This window comes from Carettochelys insculpta, chromosome 3, assembly GCF_033958435.1.
Source record: "Carettochelys insculpta isolate YL-2023 chromosome 3, ASM3395843v1, whole genome shotgun sequence".
NCBI lineage: Eukaryota > Metazoa > Chordata > Testudines > Carettochelyidae > Carettochelys > Carettochelys insculpta.
The window spans coordinates 38,946,414-38,969,802 of record NC_134139.1 but is presented as its reverse complement, the minus strand read 5'-3'; the positions used below and the strand labels follow the sequence as shown (position 1 = coordinate 38,969,802).

At 42.2% G+C, this 23,389-nt stretch overlaps 1 protein-coding gene across 1 annotated transcript in view; it reads right to left on the bottom strand.

The window, feature by feature from the left end:
- EPAS1 (endothelial PAS domain protein 1) overlaps positions 1-23,389 on the bottom strand; it is a 139,367-nt gene that overhangs the window by 3,341 nt on the left and 112,637 nt on the right. The window contains exons 7-15 of the mRNA XM_074989642.1: positions 18,845-18,951; positions 12,207-12,354; positions 11,281-11,489; positions 10,759-10,949; positions 7,863-7,973; positions 5,039-5,523; positions 2,204-2,327; positions 1,984-2,101; positions 856-1,032 (exon numbers count right to left, since the gene is read on the bottom strand). Coding sequence (XP_074845743.1) covers positions 856-1,032; positions 1,984-2,101; positions 2,204-2,327; positions 5,039-5,523; positions 7,863-7,973; positions 10,759-10,949; positions 11,281-11,489; positions 12,207-12,354; positions 18,845-18,951 — 1,670 coding nt within the window. The remainder of the gene's footprint in view (positions 1-855; positions 1,033-1,983; positions 2,102-2,203; positions 2,328-5,038; positions 5,524-7,862; positions 7,974-10,758; positions 10,950-11,280; positions 11,490-12,206; positions 12,355-18,844; positions 18,952-23,389) is intronic.

Below are 23,389 nucleotides of genomic sequence, written 5' to 3'. Positions count from 1 at the left end.
TGCTTTGAGGCACTTATTTTGAAGAGTATCCACTCATGGGTTCTCAAAGATGCAGTCATTGTTTAAATTAATGGTTTCCAAGGGTCAGTGCCTTCTCTCCTGCTTCTCTGGGGTTGGAATGCTCCATGTTCATCGGAACCACCATGGATCCGCTGCCCGGGGGCTTTCATGGCCACACAGAAGAGGAATGAGGAACAGGCTACCAGGGTGAGAGAGCGTGTGGCTAGTGGATCTACAACAATGTGCATAAACTGACTAAAATAAAATCAGGCCTGGTTGATGGCATTGTAGAAATGGCTAGTTTGGCTGATGCTGTCCTACAAGCTGATGGGAGGAGGCTAAGCTGCCAGTTCACACAGCGTTCTCTGGTGCAACCTCCATTGAATGTGAGCTTCACACAGGGAGCAAAGCTGTTGTGTGTTGGATCCCATCTAACTCATTTTCTGGGAGGAAGTACATACACACATGGGGCTTGCTCTTGAGATTATACTATTTGGTGCTGTTGAAATGCTTAAGATTGATAGTGTGCAATATCTATGTTCCTATTAAACGTGCACACTCTAAGACATGCAGAGAGAGACATACAAAAAAACCCACCAAGTTGAATTTATATGAAGTGTGAAAGTTTGTGCATAAGATATGGCCGAGAGAAACAGGTGTTTATGGGATTTATGCACAACTATATATAAATGTCATATACATACATTCAGAATTTCATCACATGTATAATATGAATTACACAAATTTGGGTTAAACTTTATTTTGCTCTAACTCCCCTTTATAAGACACCAGTCATATCTACATTGAAAACAAAGAGCAAACCTATGTTCTCCTTTGCCTGTGCTACCCCCTTACCTGACTTTTTCTGAGTTGGTTGAACATTACAATTTTGGTAATGGGAACTGTAAAACTGAGGGGAGAATGCAGCTTTCTGGTTATCACCAGGGCTTCCACAGGAGGGTTGCTGCTGTCGTTGTTGCAGTTGGTTCATTGGTTGGCTCAGACCCCTCTGTGAGTTACGAATAAACTCATCTAAAATTAAATGCAACAACTGGTTTTTAAAAATGAGCTCGGTGTCACAATCTGCCCACAAATCTTCTGAGTGCACAAGTCTTTGATTACGGTAATGAAAATATAACTTTATCACACTGCTTCAGATCCATAATACACCCCGTTCACTGGTTAGTGATTGGGAGTGGACATTTTGAGTGAGTCTAAGAGGAGGAGGGTAAATTCAGTGTTTTTTCACTTAAGAGATTAAGGTGCTCGTTGATTATTTATAGACATAGAGCAGATAAGACGTTTCTTCCAAATAAGAATTCATTTAGAATTCTACACTAGGTTTAGATAACCACCTTATTTTGATCAGCCATCATGAACAGCACTTGAAGCTTCTTCCTTCAGAACCATTGACTAGCTACGCATACTGCTAACCTACTTAGTATAAATGATGCTGCATATAATGGGACAGGTTATATAACATAGACTGCCTGAAATGGAGAGGAAAAGAAATTGGAATATTTGATCCCAGATTTTAATATTTCAAACTAAGTTGATGGTTTGGCACAAATCAAACTTTAGGCTGTTTATCTCAAGCCTCAGACTTACCACATGGCAATGGTTCATATTTAGAAGAATATGTTTGCAACAAGAAGATACAAACTTTTCAAATGTAAATTCTGATGTTGCTGGAAATACTAAAAGGCCACAATGACCCTAAATCTGAGATATAGTATGGAATTATCACATCAGGCTCCTGGGGAAAGAGAGAGTCCCAGAACAATATATAAGCTTTCATTTACAGGACACTCTGTAACTCAAACCTCTGCTGTGTTGGTTTGTATGTTGAGGTTACGGCAGTCCTGCTTTTGGCATCAGAGTGGCAGACATTATGATAATTCCTGCACAGAGTCTTTCTTTCTAGTGAAACTCGCCTAAAACAATATCTAGAAATGAATATCACAGAACTAATTTAGGTCTTACCAGTAAGGACACTTGTGCTGAGGGACTTCTTTTCACTAACCAATGAACAATTTTCACCTTTGAGTATTTTCATCCTTTTCCACATTAAGTGAGATGGGTTAATCGCTGACAAATCCACCTACAGTTGATAAAGAAACCAGAAACAAAAATAAGTAATCCTAATGAAAAATCTTTGTAATGACTATTCTCTTAAGTGTCTGAATTCTTTATAGTGGATTACCCCAGCCCGTTGTTGAAATATTTGTTCTTCATAATCCATCTGTCGCTTCAGTTTCAAACTGTTGGCAAGAGCAGTTCTTGCAGGGTTTATATCTATGCCCCGTTGCTCAAAACTGTCCAGTGACCTGACAAGAAAAGACCTTTCTTTGAGCGAGTAGTTTGCGAATAAATAAGACTATTTGTATCAGTAATTTTTCAAGTGGAATAGGAGAATGGGACATGCTGGACTGCAAATACAGAATTTTTCCTGTACAGTTAACTCAGTTGTAACCACACTTGTTACCGTAATACTCTGAAATATTCCAGATTCTAATGTTAATGAAAGTCTGGTAATTCAGCACCTCACAATCTATAAGCAAAACACTGACTGTGAAACAAAAATTTTTAACAGTTGGTCAATTTTTTTTTAAACCAGGGATTAATTTGGCTTCCATTTTTTGCAGGACCAATTATGGGTCCACATGTAAGTGTTTGTGGACAAACATCTAGTTCCATGTTCACGTAGTGAAAAAGGCTAGCAATGGCACACAATTAATTGATCCTGCAGATATAAAATTACATGTGCACACATCCCTGATATGGTTACTTTTGTTTTTTTTTTTCCTTTGGGAAAGTGAAACACATCATTTTGTACATCTTTAAAATGATGAACAGCCCTAAAGCACTTAGTAACAGAGAGAAAGCCGTACTAGTCTATATACTATCAAAACAAAAAAGCAGTCAAGTAGCACTTTGAAGACTAATTAAATAATTTATTAGGTGATGAGCTTTCATGGGACAGACCCACTTCTTCAGACTTCTTCAGCCCTGCCAGAACAGACTCAATATTTAAGGCACAGAAAACCAAAAACAGTAATCAAGGAGGACAAATCAGAAAAAAATTATCAAGGTGAGCAAATCAGAGAGTAGAGGGGCAGAAGAGGTGGGGGGAGCCAAGAGTTGGATTAAGACAAGTACGCAAACGAGCCCCTATAGTGATCCAGAAAATTCCAATCTCAGTTCAAACCACGTGTTAATGTGTCGAATTTGAATACAAAAGACAGTTCAGCACCTGCTCTTTGAAGAGTGTTGTGAAAATTTCTCTTCAGTAACACACAAACTCTTAAGTTAATGGGCACAAAACAGACATAAAAATACTCATGATCCACAAACCTGTGAGCCAGCATTTTAATGGAGTGGGCCATTCTGTTAATGACTTAAGAGTCTGCGTGTGACTGAAGAGGAATTTTTACAACACTCTTCAAAGAGCAGGTGCTGAACTGTCTTTTATATTCAAATTCGACACATTAACACATGGTTTAAACCGAGATTGGAATTTTCTGGGTCACTATAGGGGCTCATTTGCATACTTGGCTTAATCTAATTCTTGGCTCCCCCCCTTCTGCCCCTCTACTCTCTGATTTGGTCACCTTGATAATTTTTTTCTGATTTGTCAACCTTGATTACTGTTTTTGGTTCTCTGTGCCTTAAATATTGAGTCTGTTCTGGTATGGCTATGGTCTGAAGAAGCGGGTCTGTCTCACAAAAGCTCATCACCTAATAAATTATTTAATTAGTCTTCAAAGTGCTACTTGACTGCTTTTTTGTTTCTAAAGCACTTAAATTACTCATCAGAGTTCCAAAGAGTTTTACAAAGTTCAACCAGCATTTCTGTCTTCATGTTAGAGCAGGAAAATCTGAAGTATAAAGAAGTTAATTAACAGAACTGAACTGAGCCACTGTGTTTCTATCCCAGTTCTAATACTATGCACATCATGGCTACGTCTACACGTGCCCCAAACTTCGAAATGGCCATGCAAATGGCCATTTCGAAGTTTACTAATGAAGCGCTGAAATGCATATTCACTGCTTCATTAGCATGCGGGCGGCAGCAGCGCTTCGAAATTGATGCGCCTTGCCGCTGTGCGGCGCGTCCAGACGGGGCTCCTTTTCGAAAGGGCCCCGCCTACTTTGAAGTCCCCTTATTCCCATGAGCTCATGGGAATAAGGGGACTTTGAAGTAGGTGGCGTCCTTTCGAAAAGGAGCCCCGTCTGGACGCGCCGCGCGGAGGCAAGGCGCGTCAATTTCGAAGCGCCGCTGCCGCCCGCATGCTAATGAAGCACTGAATATGCATTTCAGCGCTTCATTAGTAAACTTCGAAATGGCCATTTGCATGGCCATTTCGAAGTATGGGCCGTGTCTACACGTGCCCCAAAAGAGTAATAAAAGTAAATAAGTTCTACTGAAAATCTGAAATGTAAGGATGATTTCTATTTAATAAGCATAGTTAGGACTATTATTGAAGTTATTTACCTAAGGTATTTTACAACCCCCATCACTGTAGTATCTGTGTACATCAATCTTTAATGTATGTGACCTCCCACAAATCCTCTGCCTCCATTTTACAGATGGGCAATGTAGACTCAGACTCTTGCCCAACGTCACACAGGAGGGCTACAGCAAAGCAGGGAACTAAATCCAGCTCTCTGGCTACCAGGTAACCACAGAGTCCCCCATCTCCTTGTTCTCCCAGATCTGTCTCTGATGCTGTGTTCATTAAAGCAGCTTTGCAAAACTGGTCTGTGTAAGTTTTCACAAATACACACATAAATACATTGATGATGATGATGATGATGATGATGATGATGAAAAAACAGCCCAATTCTGCTCCCATTCAAGTCAATGAAAGAGCAAAATTGTTCACTTCAAAGGACAGCAGAATTGGGCTCCTAATATTCCATGCATCTGTTGAAACAAATTATTCCAGCAGAGTGAGCAAACAGACTTTTTCAAGGCTTGCAGGAGAGGTACTCAGGAGAGGTACACCTAACAGCTTACATAGTAGGACAGATTTACCTTTTCTTATATAAGGACATGTTGGGAGAGTGCACTGGTGGGCCTGATGAGGAACTTGCTAAGGCACCATAGTACTTATCCATGAGTTTCCACTTAGTAGGAACATACTGTAATGGTGGATCAGGTGGCCACTGGGTGCTTGGTCTTCCAACCATCGAAGCCAGCGGAGTGCTGGCTCGCACATGGTATGGTGGCAGTGGTGGCTTGTTCACATGGTTGAGGAACACAGAGGACAGAGTTCCATGACCAGGGTTCATATTTTTATTTGAAATCTGTTGGCAGTATTTCTCCACGAGGAACTCATTCTGAGAGATGGGAGCAAGGGGCTGGAAAATGGTACTCATGCTACTTAAACTCTGCTGGGTATTTTGTGCATTTTCAGGGAGAGGGCGTTCTTCTTGGCAGATTGGGCTCAGCTGGAAATCTTCTCCATCCATGGGAATGTAAGGAGCCAGGGTTTCCAGATCCAGCTCATTGAAATCAGTCTGTACAAATAATAATAAAAAAGCTCAGGGGTTACCAGCATGCTAATAAACATATAAGTGAGTGTGTACATGGAAGTTGAAATCTCAGTGAATATACAACTGAAGAATCATTATACCTGCTGCATAGCTAAGAGTTATCTGAATTTAATGAAATATTAAAAGTGGCAGACACTTTTTTACAGATGCATGTCATTTCCATAATGAAATGTCTTGTTTTCATGAATGATATACTTGTTTCCAGTATCACCACAGATAAGGTTTCAGGTCAGATGAGAAACAGGCAACAGGGCTGGAAATCATGATATTCACACCAGCCATACTCCCATATGCATAACACTTTCTGAAGGATCGCCACATGCAGGTTGGAATGTCAACATGGGTTGAACTGGAGCAGATGTTCCACTTGACTTTGAATAACTTTGTCTCACAACCCTTAAGTGTATGGTGCATAGTACAACTTCACACCACACCTGACTAATGGAAAATAAGTTACTCAGAATTTAACTGTACAGGATATATGTATCAAAATGACAAAAGGCCTATTCCATAGTTTGCAGGACATTAACTCGTTCATTTCTGTGTTTTTCAGTGGAGGTATTCACTGAACCTAAATGTTTCACCAAACCGAGAAGCAGGAAGTGTGGATGCTTCCCATTCACCCAGATCAGCAACACATTCTCCTTCTATTTCCATCACAGCAACAGTCCCAGATCTATCCCTTAAAGTCCCCAGGTCCACAGAGAGGCTTCAGATGACTACCAGGAAGCTGCAAGCAAGGTGGAAAGGTCTCATACGCCCCTGAAGTCATCTGAGCAAACTCATGTTGAATTGATTCTGGTAAAAATTATTTCTTTTGTGTTTTGGTTCTTACCCCATGTTTGCCTTCCCTTCTTCCTGTCTACCCAGAATTCCACTCTCCTTCCCTATCCATCATCTGTTGTTGTCACTTCTCTGTTTATGTCAAAACCTAGCCTGTAAGCTCTCCTGGACAGGGATTGTGCCTTTTCTTATCTAGAAAACTTTAAATAATAATCCTCTCCCTAGCTATGATGTATACACAGGGAGTGTCTGCACCACAAAGTTGCTAATGAAGCATGGAGGGAAGTATTCTGAAAAGAGGTCTCAGGTCTGAGGTGAAAGCAGTTTTCACTCCATTTTAATCAGTTACGAACCCGGAAAGGGAGAAGGCAAGTAGACCGAGTTCAGAATGAAAATTCAGATATTGCCAGGTGGGGGAGAGGGAAAGTGTAACACGTGATGTGTGCAATTTCCTGTACCCTCCTGGTTGCTTGTGGACATCACCTTTATGTATTTCCCTGTTGGTCAGGAACACGTTTCCTGGTATCCCATCAGGCTAGCTGGAACAGCTTATTACTTATTGGGCATCAGGGCTGGCAACAAGGCCATATCTAGTCTAAAGCAGCATCCAGTGGTTTGAAAACCTATTTGCACTGTTTAACTGAATGGTATAGGTCTATGCCAAACAGGACCGCCAATGGGCAGGTGCCCCAGAGCCCAGTGATTGCTCCAGGCCCTTTAAATCACTGCCAGAATCCCAGACAGTGCTGAGAGCTGTGTGGGGAAGGCACAGTCTGGACAGCACTGAGAATGGGCTGTCCCTAGCCCTGGCCCTTCTGCCTGAGGCCCCACCCATTGTCCTGTTGCCAGCCCTGACACCAAATGACACATGAATTAAAAGGCTTGTTTCACAGTTAAGGCTAAAATTCACTTATATGTTCTCACAACTGTTGTATGTGCACAGGTAAACCAAGGGTTGCCTGCTGCAAATCAGAGTCATCCATATGTGCAGAGCCATTTTTTGTGCCTGCACTTTTGGAAACCTTCCCTGTAAGGTTTACCCTTTTGATAGGATCAGTTGAGCCAAGAGCAAGCAGATTTCATGGCTGGCATTTCTACCTTTAGCAGTGACATCTCCAACTGGAGAAGTCTGGATCTCTGCCATGGTGCCTGTGTCAGTTTGTGCAGTCCTCAATTGCAAACCTACCTTTTAAGCAGTTGCTGAAAGACCTACAGCTTATTACCGCCCCTACTTTATATGACCTCCCATAGGGAGAGCAACATTAAATTCCAGCTGGAGTCCTTCTGGCACAGGATGTCACAGAGCTACACTCATTCAGCGAACTTTGCAGTGTGCCCCTTTTCCCTTCATCTCCACACTCTGGCCTACACTGACCCTCTCTAGATCTTCTTGAGGAATGGAGACTATGAGCAGCTCTTGGAATAAGTACCATATTACAACAGAACTGTCATCCACAGTCGTGGTTATGGGGAAATTTATTTCATTGCTTGTGGGGAAGAAAATACTTCTGCCCTCTCACCTGGGAATTGCACTGGTTTTTTGACTCCGTGTCCATAGCAAAGAGCTTCTCAATCACCTCGATCTTAAGATCTTCATCTAAGGAGCTGTAACAGTCTCCTGGGCTGCTTGGCTGCACAGGAAAGGAAAAAAAAACATTCTTTAAGAAGCAGCTACGATATTCACAGTCCTTGTTTCTGATATGGTGTTGTCAGTGCACTGAGCTGAACAGTACTGAACATCAACTACGAAAAACAAGACTGGGTCTAAAGCATAGGTTCTCAACCTTCTTGGCCCCCAGCCCACCCTGCTCAAACCTTTCTGCAGACTACCAGCCAACAAGCCATGATGATAAATTGCATTCGCTTATCTCTAAAGACATGAATAATTTCAGTATGTAAAATTAGGCTGCTGGAGCACAAAAAACATCAATAGACAGCTATAACATAAGGGGGCGTAGATTTAGATCTTATTAACTATATCATGTAAGTTTACCAAACTTGTTTTTACATAAAACAAATATTTTTCTTTAAGTTCAACCCAAAAGACTTGAACATTGTCTTTATTTATGGCAGGGGTGGGGAATCTTTTTTGGGGTCATGGGGAGGGAGTCACTGACTCACAGAAAAATCAGTTGGGGGCCACACAAAGGTGAGAATCAAAACAGACAGGCAAACAAACAAAAAACCCACCAATTCTTACTACTGTGGCCCCCAACTGAGACATCTTAGTCTCCTCACACTCCAGCCCCAGAGGGGTGGTGGAGAAGGGAGGACTGAGATTCAGGGTTTCCAAAGGCCACATGAACTTTTCTGGGGCCATGTGGGTAGTAAATGTTGTGGCCTCCTCGCAGGCTCTGGCGTGGGGACAAAATCAGGAGTTCTGTGCGTGGGTAGGGACTGCTGTAAAGCAGGATAGGGATGGAGGCAAGAGATGGGGTACAGGAGAGCATGAGGTTGAAAGATCTGGGCAGAAGGTAGAGTGCAGGAGGAGGCTGGGGTGGGGGGCACGTGAAGGGGATGGGGCAGGCAGTCTCGGCAGGAGAGCGCGCTCAGGAAGAGGCTGGAGGTGGGAGGCATGTGTAAAGGGACAGTGGTGGGAGGTCTGGGCAGAAGGGAGGATTTGGGAGGGGGCTGATGTGGGGGGGTCTGGATGCGAGATTGGGTGCAGGAGAGAGTTCAGAGTGCGTGTCTGGGCAGGGGGGCATGTGAAGGGGATGAGATGGGGTGGGGTCTGGGCAGGAAAGGCTGACCAGTGGAGACAGCAGCAGCGAAAGCCCCCCACAAGTGGTTTCCAGTGCTGGGTTCCCCCAGCCAGGAGGGAGAGGGAGCTGCTTCTCCACCCCACCCCAATGAGCTGGATCTGGCCAGTGAGTCTCAGGGCTTTCCCCACCCATGCAGTGGGACGCCAGCGCAGGTGCACCTGCCTTGCGGGATGGGGGCTGTGGGACTGGAGTGCCAGCACAGGCTCCCTGATGTGAGAACTGCTGATCTACAGCATTGCCACAAAACAAATATTTTACTCAACTCCAGCAAACACAAACTGTTTTCCAGTGGAACATTACTCGTATTGCTAACAAATGGAGAGAAGCGTTGCATGAAACAATGACAGAAATGACCTACCAAAGGGACACGGAGTTACTACTTCTGATGTGTTGTAAGAATAAATATGAACTGCCAGGGGTGAGCCATCCCCGGCTAAATCACTCTGAGGAGGACAGGAGTAAGCATTGGTTGAAGCTTCCCTCTTGCAGGCTGTACAAATTCAATGGGGCATCATCTGCAACTGGCCTGTTGGATATGCTAAGTCAGCACTTTCCAACTTCCAGATCAGTGGTGGGCAACCTGCAAGTGTCCACCTGCAACCCATGGACCCTGGCTGCCCCCCTTCTCCAGGCACCTCTCACGCACAGGGGCATCGAAGTCCCACACTCCCTACAGCTCCCCCTCCATCCCAGCACCCTTGAAGTACGTGAATCACCTGATTCATGTGCATCCCTGCTCCTCCCCTCCCTCCCAGAGCTGGGATGCCATGAATCAGCTCTTTGCACGTTCCAGCACTGGGAGGGAGGGGGGAGGATCAGGGACAGTGTGCACGGACAGGAGTTGGGAAAAGGAGGTAAGTGCGGAGGGGTCTCCAGTGTGCAACAGATGCATGGAGGTTGGGGGCTACGGGGCTGCAGGTGCAACCCCAGTGAGCTATAGGTTGCTGCAGTGTACTGAAGTGAAGGAGAGCCACTCATGAGGCCAACCCACTGATTTAATCAGCCTGAACTTTCATGGGTTTCAGTCAGTGTAGTGTCCAGCTCAGCTCAGAGCAAACCATGTTGTGGGTTAGCCAGTACACAAGCAAATGGACGGCAGGCAGCAGCAGTTCACTGAAGCCCAGCACAGAGGTTCTGTCTTTTGGGAGGGAGAGGAAATCCATGGTACCAGCCTGAAAAGCCGGATGTGCCACCACTGGTACATGCACAGTAAGTGGGAACCATTGAAATACGGCCACAGCTTCTACCTACTGAACAACTGGAGATGATATACTGGGATTGTCTTAAAGGCATATCATAATGGCTGCACTATTTCATTGGCTAGTCCACCTAGAATTAGAGGTGGCTTGATCTAGCAGCTGTACTTAGGACATTTTAATGAGAGAAGACAAATGTAAGGGTGTCTTGGGGGAAAATAAAGACTTGGCATGGGCCAGGGAGCCTGTTTATTATCATCATCATGTTGTTCAATATCTATACAGTACAATGTCTGTTTAGCTGCCTTGGTCACTTCTTAAGTATGAAGGTTACACTGCTACTGTACACCCGTGTCTTCCACAGTTGTTTACGTTAATACAAAACACCACACTCCATTTATGTACTTTGCAGTTTGTAGATTAGATCACTTAAATTTTAGTTCAAAGGCCTTTCTTACCGTTGAACAACTGCTGTTGCTACTTGCGCTTGGAGTGCTGCTGCCTGGTGCAACTTGAGGCATTGTAAATGATGGCACAGTCAGCGTTTCACCTTGGGAAGCATGGGTGTTCATTTCCACAGACCACTGTTTGTTTAGAGTCAAAACAGCAGCTTTGTTGTAGAGAGGCGGTTCCTCAAACTTCTGTGTCCCTGGACAAACATTAAACAAGATTGACATATTCCTTCAGCCTGACAATTCTGTTGTGCTATCACACAACAGCCGCTATCAAAAGAAAGAAAAAAACCTCCCAGCCAGTCATGGCAATACATGTACATGTTTCACAATTTAAGGTTTTGGTATAAATCAGGAAAAAAGAATAGGCTTGATTGTCATTTGGCTCAGCGAAATTTTACATTGGTGTGAGTTCTCTGACTTCTAAGGAGTCACACCTGATTTGCTCAGTGCAAGGAAGAGCCCCACTGAAGTTATTTACATTTGTGTCTATTTGCATTGCATGCTGCTTGATACTACAGTACTAACCAAAATCCAGAGAAATAATGGCATCACCAGGTGTGGGTGCCAATTGAGCAAGCTCCTCTGGTTCTTCCTTCAGTTTTGTGAATAAGAAGTCACTCTTCTCTGTCACAGGGACCCCATTATCAAAAATAGTATTCATTGTCAGGAGGTGAGGCTTAAACAGAGATTCCGTCTGGTCCATTGAGAACACAATATCATTCTTCTCAATTTCACTAACAAAACAATTATATTTGTTAGCCATTTTGCACTCTAAAAACAAAGTCAGCATATAAACAGTTAATTTTAAAGGCAACGGTCGGCATTTTCAAAACTGACACTAATTTTGAGTACCTAACACCAGACAACTGTGCCTGATATCCAGAGCTGTTGAGCACCCACAACTTAATTTACAGCAAAAAGGAGCTGCAGTTGCTCATTATCTCTGGAAGATGATTAATCACAGTTACTGTAGTTTTGCAGGTATGTGATCAATACAGTAACACCCAGACCTGTTTCACTCAGCAAGACTGCAGATTTGGCCAAAGTTGATGACCACATTACTTAATTTTACCAAGAGTCTATTACTTTTTGGTCCTGACTTTGCTGAGAAAGACTGGTTCTTCCTGGTGATATTTATTGAGAGATTAGGCTTAAAACTTGTTTTCTATCTTATAACAAGCAATTAGTCCAAATCTCCCATGCAGACTAGAATGTCTATTACATGTAAATAAAAAAGTCTAGAAAGTCTACTACATGCAGGTATATGTCAACAAATTTTGTATCACAGACATTATTCAAAGAAAATGCCCAACAGTTGTGTTTGCACAATCTTGCTTGGCAAAGTTGGTTTCAGCATATCAGAGTAAAATACACCTTACAAAAATCCCACTAATTGCTTTTGTTTAATGTACAGATATTCATGAGCACTTTTTGCATTCTATGTAACTTACCTCAGAACATAGTTGACACAGATAATACACTGAGGTTGTAGGTTGCGTGTATTGTAAATGACAGTTCCTTGAGTCTCCAGCCATACATATCCACCATGCTTTGCAAGCATTCGGTACTGGCCAGTTACTATTTGACCTTTTGTACACACTATCAAATGGGACAAAATATAAACAATGTAGCAGCATTTATAAGAATGCAATATATAAGTGTACCACTCCGCTTAAACCACTAAAATTGCTTTGATTTCTAGTGATGTAGAATAACAGTCTTGCTGCTACTAACCAATTATAATTAAAGCCATTTCCTGGTAAATGTCTGATTACAAGTGTAAATGTTAAAGGCCAAAATTTTCAGAAGTGGCCACAACTTCTGGGGCTCAGTGTGAGAGAGTTCAAATTAGGTGCCCCAAATTAGTGGCTACTGATTGCCCGTGTACATGTAGACTAGTCTACAGCTAACAAGAGGTGCCTAAAGTTAGGTTTCTTGGACCATATTTAAGCATCTAAAGAAGTGGATTGATTTTCAAAAGTTCTGAACATCTATCATCTGCTTTTATGTAGATGTCTATGAACTGAGGAGCTCAACTTTAGGTGACCATCCACTTAAAAAAAAAACAACAAACCCTTAGCCTAACTTGTATACATTTGCCTTCCTCACTGGAATCTATGACATCAACTCCAGATATACATGCTTTCACTGTTACAAACAAGGAGGCTCATGTTCCTCAGCTAAGATTGGTCTTGCAGCAAAAGGGAAAGAAAAGAGAAACATTTTTAAAGCTGTGAAAGTGCCACAAATGAAGAATGATCAGTAATACTGTTTTGTCCGGTACAGGAAAATGAAGAGTCATCATTCTACTTTTCTAGCTGTTTGGACTGCGCAATTGCCATGATTTCTCTTAATCTGACAGTTTCCAGCTACAACTTAACTGAAGGTCAGACAATGCTGACAAGACAATGTAATGCTTTCATGTAACATCTGGGGCTTACACAAAACGTGGAATCAATTTTTGTTTGTATAGCAGCACATTGCACAAAAAAAGTGTGCAGTTCAGATTTAGAGTTTGATATGGATGCGTTACAGACAATTTTTAGTTATCTCCTAAATAAGAGAGAGGCAAGATATTTCAGCACAGAGTTCTTCGCATTTGAGAATTTAAGGTTTTAGGACACTTTATTTAGTTATCAAGCTTCCATTTTCCTCACAGCAGCTAATATGGACTTCATATCCCTTTCAAGTACAGGGTGAACCTCTCTAGTGTGGCATCCTTGGGACCCAAGTGGTGCTGAAGGAGAGAATTTGCTGTACCATGGGAGGTCACAATTTTCTAGTAGCATTACCAACACTTTCACTGCTTACTGGTCTCTTAGAAGACATTTAGATTTAAATTACAGCTAAATAACAGCACAGAATTCTGATAACCAGGACTGCTGCCTATAAACAAACTTCATGGGATCACAGGAAACTTGGCCACATCCCTGATAAATGGCCATCTGGCTAAAACCATGTTGGATCATGGATGTTGCTGGACAAGAGAATACCAGAGTATTGAGGTTCATCCAGAAATAGCCTTCTCCAAATTGACAATAACCTTTTATCTATGTTAACGTTAATAATATTGCAATCCATATGAACACATAAGCACTCACCAGTAGGAATAAAGGTTGCCCAATCAGGTCCTTTGAGCAAAATTTCCCCTATAAGCAGCTCTTAATTGCACTTATTTTGTTGAAATTAAAGTGATGTACTATGGACCATTTTTAGTTCGGGCTTGATCTTACAGTCTTCGCACAGGAAAAATTCTATGTACATGGCCATCGTAGGAACCATTGAAGATGAGTCCTTCCTACACAACATCCACAGAACTGGAACCATTACATTTATGAAATAAAATAAGGGTGGCCTTTAGGTGCCTAAGTCCTTTTGGTTCCACTGGGGAATAGGCACATAAAAAATGTGCCTAACCTCACTCTCTTTGTGGGTCATCTGCAGTGTTTCATTTCCTAGCTCTAAAACTTCTTCCCCCCTAAAAATATTTCAGCATCCTTCATTTAATTTATTTGTTTTTTTAAAAGTAGGCAAAATAGAATATTGTTTTTGATTAAATGTGTGGAACTAACTCAAAAGGTTTTGACTTTAGTGTGTTTCACTCACTGTTCTGCTCTGCTTGTGAAACATTAATTACAATGGCTTCCTAACCATCAGTTCTTCAGTTAGAGTCATAATAAGGGTGCCTGTTACATTACAGGAAAGCTTTCTACTGCTTTAATCTACTCCCTCCTCACCACCTCCCAAGCACAGCATGTTCTGATACAAACAGTGGCAGAAGGCTTTCTTTGGAGTAATACTATAAACTACCAGTGCATTTGAATTTTTGTCTTTTTGTTAACTAGCTGTATGTAGTTTAGTTTGACTTACAAGTTGTTAGAAAGTTAAGTTTCACACATTTTATTTATATACATTACTGAAATATTACATCTCTATTTCATACAACATTAACAAGACCATCACATTGAAGAATGAACAAACATATTATCTGCTGCTACTCTATGTTGCCTTTGTTTACAAAGCTTATTATTTGCTTTCATACATTTGAAATAGATGGAAAATATGATATCACTGACTTGGATTGTCAAACTTTTATGTACTTCCCACTGACATGTCCCAGATGATCAGACCCAGCTCCCCATGGAGGTCAATGGCAAAATTCCCATTGTCTTTAACGGGAACAAGATCAGGCCCTAAGTGGAAATATTTATAGAATACTAATTGCTTGGTTGGAAAATACAGCTCTGCAACAAATCTTTTGTGCAAACACAAAGGTTTTCATCTCTTCTCTTACATAGCTGGTAAAACAGTGGACATGTTGAAACGTGCCAAATTAAATTCTAATTTGCATTTTATGACAACCAATTTTAAATTTTATACAGTATATGAAGCAATATGGGTAACCAAGTACACAAACATACTATGGTTTATTTCAGCACAGGGTTGTTACCTCATCTGGAAATATTACAGTATGGTAAAACTGCAACAGCAGTGTTGTCCACTGACCAGTAAGTCAGGGGAGTAGCCCCACTTCCATCTTAAAGAATCATTTTAGCTATGTTAATTCAACTGTCTAACTTCTTTCCCCCTTCCACATTGTAGGAGTGGATTTCCTTCTTGAAATGAAAAATAATCCTGCTCTAGAACTTGATTCTTTTTTTAATTTCTTTGGTAAAGTTATATTATTGTTGTCATTTATGGGTTCAGAATCCATGGGTATATTTTAGTGTGACTAAACCTGTCTCCTGTAGAAAGCATAGCTAGGTTAAATAAAAATTAGAAGCCTAATATATTTAGCATAGAGCTTTTAGTTTTGTTTTGCATTTTGAATTATTACCCTGCAGCTTTTCTATGACAAGCATTTTGTGAGGCATAGATCAAAACAGCTAGAAGAATTCTCCAGAAGAAATTCTATCTTGTTTTAACTTAATTATCCTTCCTAAGTGTATAAATATGTCATCTTATAGCTGATTTACCAGCAGTAGATTACTCAAGGTGTGTTAGAACTCACAGAACATAACTCACCAATATCTGTCCAATTACTCAAAAAGTCACAAGGGCTTCCAGATTCAGTGAGGGCTTGCTGGTGCCCAGGTGACTTGATCATTCATGGCTTGCTATTCAATGTCTCCAGCCACAGGGGCTTCTTTGCGCTTGTAAGAAGTTCCTGGAGGCCTTCGCCTCGACAAGGTGCAATGGGACAAGTTTTCAGATAATATAAAGTGACTTAGCTCTCATTGAGGTTTTTGGAGTTGCACTAATTTACATTGCCACAAAATGTGGGCTGATGCCAGAGAAGGGCTGAATGGATTTGCTATATTACCTCAGGACTAGATACAGACTATGTCTACATTAAAGGGCTCTGCCATCAAAAATGGCGTTTTGTTGACAAAACCCAGGGAGCGTCCAGATTCCCAAGGAGTTCTGTCAACAGTAAATGGACAGAACGCAGCACTTTTGTCAACAGTCTTATCCCATTCCCCATGATGCAGAATGCCTCTGTCAAAGAGATCTATAGACAGAAGGCTGGTCTGGATATTCCAAGGGGCCCTCTGTGGACAGACCAGGCTTCTGGCACACTGGGCAGCTCTGTCTGCTGTGCTTCTGGATGGCTGTTTTGTTGAGAGTGTGTCCGGGCACTCCGGCCATACTCTGTTCACAGAGCGGATTGATCTGCTTGGCAGTTTGGCTGTGATCTGTCGACAAAAACTTCTGTTGACAAATCGCTGCACTCTAGACATAACCAGTGTAGACACTTCCCTATACATCCTCAGAGACTGTGGCATTTCTCTTAGTATTTATAGTGCCTGATCATACACCATTATTACTGGATGTACTGTTCACTGCCGTGAGTAGTCCTATAGAGCTGCAATGGGATTATTCGTGTTAATTTCCGGGTCTTCCCACTGAGGTCAACAGGTTTCTGGATCAGGCACCATATTGAGGATTTGAATCATGCACAAGCATTGCAACGGGTCACATGGATGAACTTGACCTAACCCCGACAGAGCCAGCAGCAGTCTCCATTGGCAGTCTATTTCATATCCTCTCTGGGGTGATTTCAAAGGCAAACTACAGTTTATATACCAGTTGATCTTTGGGATTTTAAAACAACTTACTGCAGCATAGACACCAGTTGCTCATGATGCCTCCTAATCTGATTTTGCAGCATGCATAGCTTGCTTGAGCAGAGACAATAAAATTAATTGCTCACCCCTGTAAAAAGACCTGATATTGTTTGGTGAATTCAAAATTTCTGAAAACAGACAAATCCACTGTAATGGCGTGACAGCAGCAGGCTAAGGGAGAACAAATAACTACTTCTTCAAAGCATTCTGGTTAAAAGGCTGATTATTCAGTCCTTAAAACAAGTTAAAGTCACTCAGAAAGGGATGTAGAAAAGATGACAGAGTTATATCACAGCATGCCCCCAACATGACTCAGCCTTTCACTGCCAATGCATTTGGTGGACACATGAAGACCCTTCATTATATTGCTTTATTATATTGCTATTCCAGAACTCCTCTTGAACCATAAGAGCTATGACGACAAAATTTGGTATGCAGCTTCCACTTACCCTAACTTAAACAAAGGTTAGGGTTAGGCTGTGCCTGGAAAGTGGGAAATGCCTGAAAACCCAGGATTTCCCAGAATTTGGAAAGGGAGAGGGTAGAAGGAAGAGGGAGGCAAGAGGGAGGGGCACAGACAGGAGGGATGCGATACTGACCAAGTGGCCACTGGAGGCAGCTGCAGCACCAAGAGGCAGGCCAGCAGGGCTGAGGCTTCTCCATCTTGCCTGCCACAAAGACCAGATAAGTAGCTCCCCTGCCCCAAACCCAAAGCCTGCACCCCCGTGGACATCCTACAGAACACAGAGGGAGCTGCTGGGGGTGGGGGGAGGCCCCAGACAGCCTGCAGGCCACAGGAGGGAATGCTGGAGGCTGGGGGGCAACCCCCAGAACCTCACCCCAACCCAAACAGCCTGAAGATCATGGAGTCTGATGGGGGGGACAACAGGAGAGGGGGCACAGACCTCAGAGCCTGGCCCTCCCCAGACAACTTGCAGACCGCTGGAGAGGGGGGCAGCCCATCTACACCTGTACCCCCCGCTCCACACACAACCTGTTTGTTTGTTTTGCTTGTTTCACTGAAACCTCCCATGTTATGATTACGATAGGACAGGGCAAACGAGAGTGTTGAACTGGCAATCTGCACTTTTGATTTTATTGATCTCTAACAAATGCCTTTCACTTTGGTTGCTCCATTAAATAATTGTTGGCATTTCAAAAATTCTCCTCCTGTGGAACTCTCTCCTGTCCCCAAACAATGCTTCCTCATACTCTATGACCTCTCAGGATCGTATTAGAAATTACATGAGGTGATCACAAGCATGCACAACATTCACTGCATTGATTCATATGGTGGCACTGTCCTTTGTTTCCATATAATCATCTTTCTGACTATCACCATCTACTGAGCAGATGCCAACATTTAGTTGACCATGTGAGAGAATATGGAACACATCAAGTATAAAAGCAGTTTAAAAAAAAAAACATTCCTTTCAAGATATATGATCACTGAAAAAAATACTTTTTAGGCTTTTTCTATTCCTAACTTGTGTTCTCTTGGACACCCGTGTCTAATACTGATTGCTGTGGTAGATCACTGTCTGCTTCCTGCCACGCCTTAAAATGACCTTACTATTACCGCTTCCCATCTCTTACTCACTTTTTCAGCCTCCCAGCTGAGCCCAGTATCATGAGTTAATAGGAAAAAAAGAAGGGTGTGTCCTAGAATCAACACTCTGCAAATGGAACTAGGTCTGTTTCTGGAAGTGAGAGTGAAGTTCATCTAAAGGGCCTGCCATAGGGCTACAGTGGCACTTAGCTGAAGGTTTATGCACCATGTAAGTCCCACTTTGAAGCCCCATTATGATCTCTTTTAATTTTTCTCATACAGACTATGTGCAAGGTGCATACCTAGGAAGGCAAAACACCCCCATGTGTCTTTATGGTTGCAGCTTGTTAGTCAGATACATGCTTACTGCATTTTAGATACAAACAACAAGAAGCATCTCAACATGACTTACAGTTTTGATGGCTTTTAGTCATAGTCTCTGAGTCCAAGGCATGATAGAATTCATAAGCAGAACGGCCCAGTAGCTCTTCTGGGTGGTATCCAATCAACTCAGTAATTCTTGACCAAGAAAAAAAAAAACATTTTTTTAGATCTAATCCTACTCTACCCTGTCATCTGCCATAAATTTGAGAGAGTTTGTCTGTGTGTCTGTATCTGTCAATCTATCTGTCTGTCTGTCTTCTGTTCAAGAACTCCTCCTAAATGGTGAGAGCTACAATCACCAGATTGGATATACAGCTTCCTCTTATCATAACTTAAAGCCAGGTAAGGGCTTGGTTGTGCGAGGAAATGGGATGTGCCTGGAATGCGACTGCTTCTCATAAAACCAAACAGAAAAGAGAAATAATCACCAGGCAGATGAAAGTGGCTGGCTGTGGGTGCACCCAGACCCCAATCTGGGACTGCCTCCCCCCAACCCAGCACCCTTGGGAGACGGCCTCCCCACTCCCTGATTCATACAGAAATATTGCTGACTGTTCCCCATCATCAGGGAGCAAGGGAAAAGTGCACAGTTTGCTGCATCCCTCACTCTGGCTCAGAAGCACAGGGGCCAGATGAACTTGGACCTACACTATCTGGGAAACATGCACACCTCCCCCATCTGTGCCACTGGCACTGCAGCAGCCATGAAGAGATGCTTCTTACCTGGCCCCAAGCTGCAGTGGTGAGAGGGGGCTGGGGCAGTCCCTTCTCACCAGGGCAGCCTGTATACTGAACCCCTCATCCCCAGCCTCATCCTGCAGCAATGATTTAAATGAAGCATGACCCTTTTCTTTTTATTTTCCAAAAAATTAAAAATTGAGTTAAGGACCTGAGCAATGCTGTGTAAATCTTGTATATGTAATACATCATACTGGACAATCCTCATAATAATCTGCTGTTACCATACTCAGGATCTGGCTACACTGCCATAAAAAAACCCACAGCACAGTCACAGCTAGCCCAGATCAACTGACTTGGGATCATGCGACTCAGGTGATGGGGCTATAAAATGGCATTGTAGATGTTCTGGTTTAGGCCTGGCTTCTGACACTTTCCCCCTCTCATGAGGTCTCAGAACCTTGACTCTAGTACCAGTAGCCTAAGTCAGCTGATGCAGGCTCTGAAATTCAGTACCATAGTTTTCATTTTTTATTATCAGTGTAATCATCGCCTTAGAATACTTTTACCATTCATTTCTATAATTGAGATTATTAAGGCAGTCATTAAAAACACTGTTTTTCTCTTCAGTAGTTCCATCACAGCTGGAAAAAGTCACTACAGGCAAATCAGTTCTTACAAGTTCTCAGCACTGTCTATTATTCCAGCTGTGCCTGATCTTTCACTCTATGAGCATTCCAAATTCCCACTGACTTCACCACAATTAGAGCATGCAAAGAATATTCAGTCCTGCTACTGTGCTTATATATAATGCTTATGGATTTGAATTTAAAAGCTGACCTGCAACAAGGGATTAGTTCATTGCTTTTGGTATTTCCTTTATCAAAGGAAAGCACACAGTAAACTAATGCCAGGAGAGCTACTAAGATTTGACACAAAAATCAGCTGTTTTGCTTATGCGGCAATGTTTCTCAGCAAAAACTCCGTGAGGATTTTTGACTGTGTTTTTAAAATCAGGAATCCAGAAACTAAGCTTGGTTTACACAGAGAGAACTGTGAAAACTGGATCTCAAAATCAAATGTTTCTTAGGGGACCTAAATAAGCATTTAGGACCTGGAAGGATTTAGCTGGAGATATCAGGTAAATAAAAAGAGTTCAAAAATCAAAATAAATATTTACAGACTGGGGCAGGTGGTTAATTTTAAATCAGAGTTTCCTAAATTAAATTTCAAGTGCACGTAACTGTCACATGAAAAATGTTTAGAAATCCATCTATTAAAAACAAGAAAAATATGCAGACCTCAATTAACGAAAAAAACCTCTGCATACAACTAACAACAAAGCAGTTATATCTATGGCAGAGATTCTACAAAATATATATAATGTATTGTTTCATCGATAATATTGTTGGGTGACTTCTATGCTTTAAACCAACTGCAGTAAAAACTAAGACGTTAACGGACAACAACAACAATCAACCAACTGACCCCTAGGTTGTCATATACATTACAAAGCCAGGAAAGTCAGACATCAGTGAATCCTCTCTGTTCCCACATGTCACCACCATTCATGGGATCAAGGACCCAACCCATAAACTGCTTTGGAAGGAAGGGATTCTCCTCTCAATTAGTCCCATTAAATGCCAGTGCAATTCTGTTGCCTATAGTGGCCTTGCACAGGCCTATAAACAGCACCACAGAGTGAAGAATCAAACTGTCAGGGCTTGTATACACTTGCCCCCAACCTCGAAGGGGGCATGGTAATCAGGGTGATGGGACATTACTCATCAAGTGCTGCGGTGAATATGCAGCACCTCGTTAGGCTAATTCTCCCGCGGCAACTCTGAAGTGTCAAACTTCAAAGTGCCGGCTTGCATGTAGCTGTGCCCATGCTACTTCTAAGTGCCTGAACTCCCTGTGGCTACACGCATGCCGACACTTCGAAGTTGCCATGAGGGAGAATTAGCCTAATGAAGTGTTGCACATTCACCACAGCACTTCATCAGTAATCTCCCATCGCCCTGATCACCACGCGCCCTTCAAAGTTGGGGGCAAGTTAGACAATCCCTCAGTGTTGTAAACATGTTCAGTTGGGGTTGCTGCTGATCTAGGTGTTTTTCCAATACTCTCAGGAAAAGTATAGCCCAAGCCATAAACAACCATTAAATAGGGGTACATGAATACTGCCAAAGCCATGTTAATGCACATGGCAGCAACTTCAAAGGCCTCCTGCCCTCCCACAAGCTAGGACCACAAATACACCATGGCCACGTCTACACTAGCCCCCTTCTTCCTTGAAGGGGGCACGGAAATGACTGCCTGTCAGCACTTTGAAGTTAGCAGCTTCAAAATTCATGCAGCTGCCATTATGCTAATGAGGCACTGCATATGCACAGCAGCGCCTCATTGATCTTCCCTGGTCCATGTCACTTTCATGCCCCCTTCAAAGAAAGGGGTGAGTGTAGACACGGCCCATGTGTATTATAGCTGGCACTGCTGACTCAGGTGCTTTACGCTCAAGGGAATGTCCCACATCCCCTATGACTTCTTGATCTTGCTCCTAAAAAACATATGCCATATTCTGATTTCAGTTGACATGACTCTAGATTTACGTTAGACTAACTAAGACCCCATCTGGCTCCTTTGAGGGGAGAGCTGTTTGTCCACAAGTCTGAGGGACCCATGGATGGGCTGGATAGCTCACGCCCTTGCACTCCCCTTGCAAATCATGGCGCTGCTGGCGAGTGCATATAGAGAGTGCTCTGCCAGAAAGTGTCACATGCACAAGACAAGCAATTCCGCCTGTTCTATGAATGCACAAGCAGCCACCAATGCATTGATTCTGCTTGCTGTCATCACATTTCCTCCAAAATGTCAGAGTGGTGTGGATTTAAAATACATTGCTTTTTATTAATTCACTTAGTCAACAAACAAAAACAGCATCACCAACCACAGCATTAAAAAAAAATCATAAATTAGGTCCTCCCATAATTATGAGATTAGCTTCAGAATAAGATGACTTTAAAAGAAAAAATTTGGGGGTATTAACAAATGCTGAAATTCTTGCAGGAACCAGGACTTTAAGTAAAATATAAAACATTGTGAAACTCACAATATAACTTGGAACGCTGCAAATAGATTGCATAAATAAAGACAAAAATAGGCACAGAATTTGGCCAAGTGAATTAATTTCAGCGTTTTGAGCCACAGGCACAAAATCAGCAAACAAAGTAGATGGGATTGTAGTTCCATCTCCTGGGGCAAGTGCTTAAAATTCAGAGTTTTAAACTTAGTTCTGGTCCTCAAATATGGATTTAGAGATAGGATGGGAAAGAAATCAAGTTTAACAATTAAAAAAAAGAGACAGACACAAATCTCAGTTATGCCAGTGTCAATACAAAATAACTTCATCATCTTGAGTTACATCAGTGAAACTGACACGAGAGTCCCTTGTTCTGTAGCAATGCACAATTTTGTCTGCAAGTCAAAGATGACATTTTCAGTGCTGTATATTTTAAACTCTTAACTCCTCTTTCAATCTGTTCCTAGCTAACTTATTACAAACATACCCTTCTGGTAGTTCAATGTTACAGCCCTACCTCTGATAGTATGATCCTCAAGTGAGGATGTGAAATAGAATTAAATCAGATGTAACCTTTAGGTTAAATTGTTGTGTCTCTGGCAAGGAGCATGTCAAAATGTCCTTTTGCTGAAATTAGCTAAACTATACCAAAAAAAAAAAAAAAAAAAAAAAAAAAAAAGCTGTCAAGAAGTTGAGTGACAGAGAACTGCACTCATGGAATACGTCTACAGTGCACTCCCCTTTTTGAGGAGGAATGCAAATGAGGGAGATTGAAAATGCAAATGAAATGCTGATTTACAAATCTCACACCTC